Here is a 9,133-nt window from a genome sequence, read left to right as displayed (position 1 = left end):
CCGCAGTAAAAACTGTTTTTCTCAGCGTCCGTCCACATCCTTGGGTTCCTCTCTACTGTGTTGAACAGCACTCTGACAGAAGGAGTTTTTCCAAAACACAACACCTTTGGCGGACAAGTTTGTGATTAAAGGCTATACATATAAAATGAAAAGGACAAGCGGTAGAAAATGGATGGATGTACAGTAAAGCTCTGTGGGATGATGTACATTATTAACTTTACCCTAACATTCCAAACTTTACCATGTTTTCTAAAATGTATATTGTTTAAGGGATTCTAAGAAAGGGGAAAAAATCATGAAAAACTTTTAGAAACATTAATTGTCATGTGTAGTTGTTTATTCAGAAATTTAGATTATTAAAAACCAATCTATTCCTTACAACCTTCCACATATGTAGCCATCGTGAGTTCAAACCCCGGCCGAGTCATACCAAAGACTATAAAATGGGACCCATTACCTCCCTGCTTTGCACTCAGCATCCAGGGTTGGAATTGGGGGTTAAATCACCAAAAATTATTCTCGGGCGCGGCCACCGCTGCTGCCCACTGCTCCCCTCACCTCCCAGGGGGGGGGAAAGGGAGATGGGTCAAATGCAGAGGACACATTTCACCACACCTAGTGTGTGTGTGACAATCATTGGTACTTTAACTTTAACTTTTAACTTAACACATGCCTAATTTTTATAGTGAACTCTGAGATGGATGCAAGCTGGCGTTGCTGGCGGGTAGACCAGCGGTCTAAAGTTTTAGCCATGGCATAAGTCAGAGGTTTGTGGTCCACAAAAGCTGTGAAATCGCAACAATCCAACAGGAACCTGAAATGGCGGGTCGCCAGGAACAAGGCCAGGAGCTCCCTGTCAAAAGTGCTGTATTTCCGTTCGGCTGCCCTGAGTTGCCTGCTGAAGAAGGCAAACCGCACAAACGGCTACATTTAAGGCATCAGTAGTGAGAGCCAAAGGAGCAGTAGGGGAGGGATGTGCTCACAAGGTTGCACTGGCCAGAGAAGACTTTGTGTCTTCAAAAGCTTGCATCTTGTCAAGAGACCAGTTCACCTCCTGTGAACCTTTCCTCCTCTTTAATGCACCATATAGGGGGTGCCTGAGATGAGCTGCGTGTGGAATGAAACTGTTATAAAAATGTACCATTTCGAGAAAGTCCTGAAGCAGCTTGACAGTTAGTGGGCATGGAAAATTGCCTCCACCCATGTTGGCAGGGGAACAGCACCTTGCGAGGACACCCGGTGGCCAAGAAAGTCAATGTTTGTTACTCCAAATTGGCACTTGGTCGGGTTCACAATCAGCCCATGTTCGTTCAACCGGCTAAACAGCAGCCGTAAATGTATCAGATGTTCCCCGGCTGATCGACTGGCCGCTAGAATATCATCAAAATAAACTAACAAAAATTGTAAATCCCTTAGAACAGAGTCCATGAGCCACTGAAAAGTCTGTGCTGCCCCCCGCAGGCCAAATGGCATCCTCAAAAACTAAAATAATCCAAAAGGAGTTATTATTACAGTCTTCGGGATGTCCAACTCATGTACAGGTACCTGGTAGTAGCCACGCACCAAATCTACCTTTGAAAAAATAGACGCTGAAGCCAGCCGTGAAGAAAAGTCCTGAATGAGCAGCATGGGGTAACGGGTCCGGCATGGTGACATTATTCAGTCGGTGAAAGTCACCACAAGGCCGCCACATCCCCCCAGGCTTCGGTAACATAAGTAGAGGCGAAGCCCAAGGACGTTTGAAACCCCGTACAATCCCAAGTCTCTCCATAGTGGCACATTTCTGTTGTGCTAGGGCCAGTTTAGCAGAGTCAAGCCGCTGTGCCTGGGCAAAAACAGGCGGGCCCACTGTAGGGATGAAGTGCTCCACCCCATGCTCTGCGACCGCTGCCAAAAACGTTGGTAGTCAGTTCTGGAAACCCTGCAAGGAGCCATTGACAAACATCCCCAACAGCGAGCATGTTGGCGAGGGTCATAGGCCCCGGAACCCCCAGTGTGCATGGAATAGTGGAGAAAGCAACAGAGTCAATTAAACGGCCATTCGAGATGTCCACCAACAGTCTATTTGCACACAAAAAAAATCTTTCCCAAGAATAGGTACGGCCACAGAGGCAATAACGAAGTCCCAGGTGAACGTGCGGTCAGAAAACGAAACAGTCAATGACCTGGTGCTGAAAGTGCGGATGCCGGTTCCATTGGCGGCACTCAGCGGGGGTCCATGGCCATCTTCCATCTTCTCCACAGCTGATACAGGCAGGATACGCCGCTGGGCGCCCGAGTCCACCAGCTAGCGGCGGCCCGACAAGCCGTCGGTGACAAACAGCAGCTTATCCGCTCTGCCCGTGCTCACTGCTGCCACTGAGCACCGGCCCTGGCGTTTCCCTGGCCCGGGAAAGCGCAAGGCGACACGCAGCGCTTTGCCTTAGTCCCAAAACGACAGTGGTAAAAACATAACTCCGCCTCCCTGCGGCGACGGTCCGACACTGCAGCCACAGCGCTAGCATCGAGCTCCTCATGTGCATTCCAGGTCGATGCAGGCAGCAGGGCTTGAACGCTGAACTGGCGACCAGCTAGAAGAATCCTGTCCGCCTCTTCAGCCAAACCTCGGTAATCTTTCGTGGTGACTAACGGCGAGTTGGCGAGCGCCGTGCGTACCGGGGGCGGTAGCTGACGGAGAAACAGCTGCACAAACAGGAACGATGCATCCCTGGAACCGAGCAATGCGAGCATGTTATCCATTAGCTCGGTAGGCTTGCGGTCTCCCAGGCCGTTGAGAGACAAGAGGCGCTCAGCTCGCTCGGCGTCGGACAGCTGGTACAGCCGCAGCAATAAAGTCTTTAACGCACCGTACTTGTCTGCCGCCGGAGGATCCCTCAGCACGCCCATAACTCTCCGCGTCGTTTGAGCGTTCAGAGCAGTGACAACATGGTAGTACCGTGTCTCATCTGCTTTAATCCCCTGATGTCGAAACTGGGCTTCCACATGCTGGAACCAGAGCTCAGGATTGTTCTGCCAGAACTCCGGGAGTGTCACTGTTGCAGCAAAAACTGCGGTAGCTGCGACTGGCTGTTGTAATGGCGCCGAACCATCAGGCATGACGAGACAAGCAGCGTTAAACATGCTTGAGATCAGCAATTGCTGCTCAGGGTGATGTTCTTCACAGACGTCTGCAGGACACAAGTTAGACAAACACATGCTTTAGAAAAGTCCAGATGTACCCAGTCACATGACACATTGTCCTGCACCAGCATATGTTCTGATAATGTTGACATTCAAGATGTCAAAACCAGACCGTACATCAGGGAATAACGGAAGTAATACAACAACCCGTGAAAAAAATAAACAGCAGTAAAACCTTACATACAAACAAGACAGCTGCTTGTACACCCGAAAGAGAACAAAGAACAGGACTAAAAAAATGAAAACCTACTTTTCAGAAGCCTGAAGCCTGGCTAGAATATGTTTGTAAAAGTGGTTTAGGAGGACTGATTTAACAAGCAAACGTCTATCTGTGTTGGCCCTGTGATGAGGTGCCAACCTGTCCATGGTGTACCCCGCCTTCCGCCCGAATGCAGCTGAGATAGGCTCCAGCACCCCCCGCGACCCCAAAAGGGACAATCGGTAGAAAATGGATGGATGGATGGATGTTTATATTTGCCACATTTACATGTTAAACTTGTGTTTTACTTTTGTAGCTGTATGTAGAAGTGGCACCTGTTTGCATTAGTTATGTGCTTATTTGAAGGAGAAACTGCAATTTTTATTTTTTTTTCCAATCCAAGTGTTGGCATTAACGCACTTTTTGGGTCTTTTTACGCATTGAAATCAGAAAGGACGCGCAATTCCGGAAGCCCGCGCGTCCCTTGGACAAAAATGAAATGTTTTACCGCCCAGTTAGGGCTGGGTAATATTGCCTTTTTTTAATATCTCGATATTTTTAGGCCATATCGCGATACACAATATATATCTCAATATTTTGCCTTAGCCTTGAATGAACACTTGATGCATATAATCACAGCAGGTTGATGATTCTATGTGTCTACATTAAAACATTCTTCTTCATACTGCATTAATATATGCTCATTTTAAACTTTCAGGCAGAGAAAGAAATCACAACTAAGTCAATTTACCAAAACGGTATTTATTAAACAGTTATTAAGCAGTGGCACAAACATTCATGTCATTTCCAAAACAGAAAGTGCAAGATTGTCAGAGACATTTTAAAACAAGCTATTAGTGCACTTTTTTGTGCATGACGTCACTAAGATGACTTATCAAAACAACACTAAATTAAAGTGCACTTTTTGTAGAGAACGCCACTACAATAGTTTAAAAACATGATGTAACACAAGATATTTCAATAAGTGTCAAATAAAAATGAGCTGCATAATAGGAAATCAAATAGTGTTCGTCCTTCGCTTTGTGGTAGGTTCCTGCGGACGTTATCTCCTTTTGTCGTGGACTCTTTTTTTCATGCGGCGTTGATGTGGAAATGTTTGCCTCGGCATTTTGATGGTGTGGCACAGAACAAAGATGTTGACATTTAGAGTAAGCACTTTTGATTCTCTAGCGGGTGACTTTTCAAATGATGCTACGTATTAGCAGTAATGCTACTTTTTATAGCAACGCTTTTGCCCCACACTTGACAAATTACGGTTGTCTGTTCGACATATTCCCACTTGAAGCCAAACCACCGCCAGACGACGGACCACTTGCTGTTTTTCTTGGGAATTAATTCTTCCTTCATTTGTTACCAGATTCGCACCTTCTTTCTCTCGTATTACCAGTCGCACCACAGCTAACTTTAGCCATGCTGCTACGTCTCTGCGCCGCGAGGGCATATACGTATGTGACGTATGACGTGACAGTATGTGACGTATGTAAGAATGTGCGCTTGCTGTCTGTGAGAAGGAGACACAAGGAGTGGGAAGAGCCTGTCGTGTAATGCCAGCAGCTAAAAGCAACTGCGTGAGAACGTATACCGTATTTTCCGCACTATAAGGCGCACCGGATTATTAGCCGCACCTTCTATGAATTACATATTTCATAATTTTGTCCACCAATAAGCCGCCCTGGACTATAAGCCGCGCCTACGCTGCGCTAAAGTGAATGTCAAAAAAACGCTGCGCTAAAGTGAATGTCAAAAAAACAGTCAGATAGTTCAGTCAAACTTTAATAATATATTGAAAACCAGCGTTCTAACAACTCTGTCCCAAAATGTACGCAAATGTGCAATCACAAACATAGTAAAATTCAAAATGGTGTAGAGCAATAAATAGCAACATAATGTTGCTCGAACGTTAATGTCACAACACACAAAATAAACATAGCGCTCACCTTCTGAAGTTATTCTTCATTCGTAAATCCTTCGAATTCTTCGTCTTCGGTGTCCGAATTGAAAAGTTGCGCAAGCGTGGGATCCAAAAATGGCCGGCTCCGCCTCGTCGAAGTCATCGGATTCAGTGTCGCTGTTGTTGTGCAGCAGTTCTGTGAATCCTGCCTTCCGGAAAGCTCGGACCACAGTTGTGACCGAAACTATCTGCCCAGGCATTTACGATCCACTGGCAGATGTTGGCGTATGTCGACCGGCGCTATCTGCCCGTCTTAGTGAAGGTGTGTTCGCCTTCGGAGCTGTGTGAAAAAAGCCACCCGGCCTCTTCGCGTAAACTTCCCTTAACCACTCGCTCATCTTTTCTTCATCCATCCATCCCTTCGAGTTAGCTTTTATGATGACGCCGGCTGGAAAGGTCTCTTTTGGCAAGGTCTTCCTTTTGAATATCATCATGGGTGGAAGTTAGCATGGCAAGCTAGAACCACAGTGAAGGATGACTTCTCATTCCCTGTGGTGCGAATATTCACCGTACGTGCTCCCGTTCCACAGTGCGGTTCACAGGAATATCAGCTGTGAAATACGGTAGTAATCCGTGTGCGGATGGAGAGATTGCGTCTTTTTATGAACCGGATCGCTTAGTAGGAGCCATTTTGTGGTCTTTACAGATGTAAACAGGAAATGAAACGTACGGTGATATCCGCGCGTTTTTTCTTCTTCTTCCGGGGGCGGTTGAAGCGCTTCCTGTTCTATGGGGGCGGGTGCTTTCCTTGGCGGTTGCTTGCGTAGAAGAAGAAGCGCTTCCTGTTCTACCGGGAAAAAAGATGGCGGCTGTTTACCGAAGTTGCGAGACCGAAACTTTATGAAAATGAATCGTAATAAAGCGCACCGGGTTATAAGGCGCACTGTCAGCTTTTGAGAAAAATTGTGGTTTTTAGGTGCGCCTTATAGTGCGGAAAATACGGTACTCCGATATCACGATATAGTCATTTTCTATATCGCACAGAGACAAATCCGCGATATATCGCGTATATAGATATATCGCTCAGCCCTACGCCCAGTTTGTTTTTTGTTTTTATTTTTTATCGATTATCGCTTTCCGCCGGTGTTTTGTTTTGTTTACATTTGCCGGGTCAAATGTCCGTCCCCGTTTATTGCGTTTTTATTGGTCGTAAATTTTAATTCGACGAAAGTTTTATCAATGACAAATACTGCCTCAGTTTGCACTGGGACAACTTTACGGCGAAGGGCTGTCAAAAGAAAGACTTCATGGTAAACACTAAGGTGAGTGTAAATAAAGTCAACCTTTTTAACTTCATCCTATGCCATGTCTCCTGTAAATGAGTTGTTTTAGTCTTTGTGAGTCCATGGAAACTTCACTTTTATCTCGCGAATATGTGAGATGAAAGTCTCAAGGGGCTGTTCTCCCCGTGACTGCGTGTGTTCCCTACGGGTACTCCGGCTTCCTCCCACCCCCAAAAACATGCACCTGGGGAAGGTTGATTGGCAACACTAAATTGGCTCTCGTGTGTGAGTGTGAATGTTGTCTGTCTATCTGTGTTGGCCCTGTGACGAGTTGGCGACTTGTCCAGGGTGTACACCGCCTTCCGCCCGAATGCAGCTGAGATAGGCTCTAGCACCCCCCGTGACCCCAAACGGGACAAGCGGTAGAAATGGATGGATGGATTGCTACACATTGAACACTCTGGGTGTATTTTTCCCCAGAAAACCTGCCAGTTAGCAGGCGAGGTTTACAGCTTAGGTTACCATGGTAACCTGCTCTCTGGAATATTCCCCTGATAACTGTGTGTGTTTTATGTAAACATGTTGATACATATTGTTACAAACTGAGAGGAACATCAACCTCTCATAAATATTGTGTGTCTGAAACTGTCTCGTTTTTATGATGTTTTTAAAACAACCATCCTCACGTGACAATTCATCATCCTATAGACAATCTATTTAAGAATAGTGTTAATAAATAAATATAAAGTTAGTAAACATGTGAGAGTAAGAAGTAAACAAACCTGTTCTATGTAACACAACTTGAAGTTTTTGATGTTGTCGCTCCTTCTCCTCTTTTGTTGGACAAAGTTCCTCCTCGTACTCTGCTATCGTTCTTTCGCACATTTTCACACAATCACAACACTTTACACTCACACTTGATCTCTGCTTAGCGATGTGTTTTGATCACTTCCGCCTCTCTTTGTTAGCAGCTAACAAGCTAAGCTAACTAGCAATCTAAGCTAGCTCGAGTAGCATCAAAGTGCGCTCAGACCAATATAACCGGATGCAAACAATTCTCAACGATGTTTACTCTATTTTAATAGAGTCTAATAAAGGACATATATGTGTACATGGACGCACAGATTAAGAACACTGAACTGTGACGACTGTAATAACGTCTTCTCCGTCAAACGCCATCTTGATTTATCCTCGCCGTGTTTGGTTCGCGCGCACTGTTGTCAGATCTCGCGAGAGAAGCAAGTAACGAGTCCCCAAAGTGCAAATAATTTAACAACCCGAAAATAAATATACAAGTGTGTATTCTCAAAACAAATACATACAACTTCTTTTCGTAATAATATTCAAATATTTAACAATGTATTGAAACAACAGTAGCATAAGAAAAGAAAAAACCCAAAAGAGACAAAATAAATATTACACATGATATTTTGTTTCTTTTTCTTAGATGCTAATCGTTTTTATAATGTATTTTAGAAGGTGGGAGGTTTTCATGTTCTTTTGAAATGTATTTGTTTTATTTATATACCGGTATATATATATATATATATATATATATATATATATATATATATATATATATATATATATATATATATATATATATATATATATATATATATATATATATATATATATATATATATATATATATATATATATATATATATATATATATATATATATATATATATATATATACATATATATATATATATATATATATATATATATATATATATATATATACATATACATATATATATATATATATATATATATATATATATATATATATATATATATATATATATATATATATATATATATATATATATATATATATATACATATATATATATACCCCACATTCTAAAATATATTATAAAAATGATTAACATTGAAGAAAAAAAATAATATTGTGTGTAGTTTTTTATTTTGTTTCTTTTTGGTCTTTTGTATGGAGCCCCTAAAGGGACATGGGGGATTTTTTTTTTTTTTTATCATTTGTTTTTTTGTAGTTTTTTTTTAGATATGTATCTCGTGCGCACAAGATAGTTTCTCGTGCGCACGAGATAGTTTCTGGTGCACACCAGAAAGCATTGGATGCGTGCAGATGGTTTGAGGTGTGTGTGAAAATGCCAGTTCAGGAGTTAATTTGGCTGTATTTCCAACTAGGACTTTCCCCCATGTGTGTTGTGGCAAAATGTGAATGCCTGCCAAAAATGTATTTTCTTCGCGGGGGCGCGCAGCGCTCGCTACACCTACATTTTTTGTCTTGGAGTGTCCACAGCGGACAGCCTTGCTTATTAAGCACTTTCGCGAGAAGGTGCATCATCAAGGACGTAGAATGACAATGAACGAACTGCGAGTCAATGGATGGTGGGTCCTAGGATTCAGCATTGCCGTCTCGTCACACATTTTCAAATGTGTCAAGTGTCGAAAGTACAGAAGGAGTACTGAAGAACAGAGAATGGGTGACTTACCTGAAGATAGAACAGAGACTACTCCACCTTTCACTTACACCGGCATAGACTGCTTCGGTCCGATCTATGTTAA

The 9,133-nt window shown here is 43.2% G+C and overlaps 1 protein-coding gene across 1 annotated transcript; it reads right to left on the bottom strand.

Annotated features, from left to right (window-relative positions):
* Positions 1 to 315: 315 nt before the first annotated feature.
* On the bottom strand, positions 316 to 7,758 carry LOC133570496 (uncharacterized). Its single transcript, XM_061923175.2, has 2 exons — positions 7,357 to 7,758; positions 316 to 3,167 (listed from the first exon to the last, which is right to left on the bottom strand). The coding sequence occupies exons 1-2, from the start codon at positions 7,457 to 7,459 to the stop codon at positions 2,347 to 2,349; spliced, it is 924 nt and encodes a 307-aa protein (XP_061779159.2). The 5' UTR covers positions 7,460 to 7,758; the 3' UTR covers positions 316 to 2,346.
* Positions 7,759 to 9,133: the final 1,375 nt, after the last annotated feature.

Source organism: Nerophis lumbriciformis, linkage group LG01 (genome assembly GCF_033978685.3).
Source record: "Nerophis lumbriciformis linkage group LG01, RoL_Nlum_v2.1, whole genome shotgun sequence".
NCBI lineage: Eukaryota > Metazoa > Chordata > Actinopteri > Syngnathiformes > Syngnathidae > Nerophis > Nerophis lumbriciformis.
Note: the sequence above shows the minus strand (reverse complement) of the source record. Positions and strands in the feature narration are given on the sequence as shown.

Coding starts and splice junctions, on each gene's coding strand:
- LOC133570496 (XM_061923175.2), bottom strand. CDS start 7,459: ATGTGCGAAAGAACGATAGCAGAGTACGAGGAGGAACTTTGTCCAACA. Junction 3,168..7,356: donor AGTTGTGTTACATAGAACAG/GTTTGTTTACTT, acceptor TGTGTCCTGCAG/ACGTCTGTGAAGAACATCAC.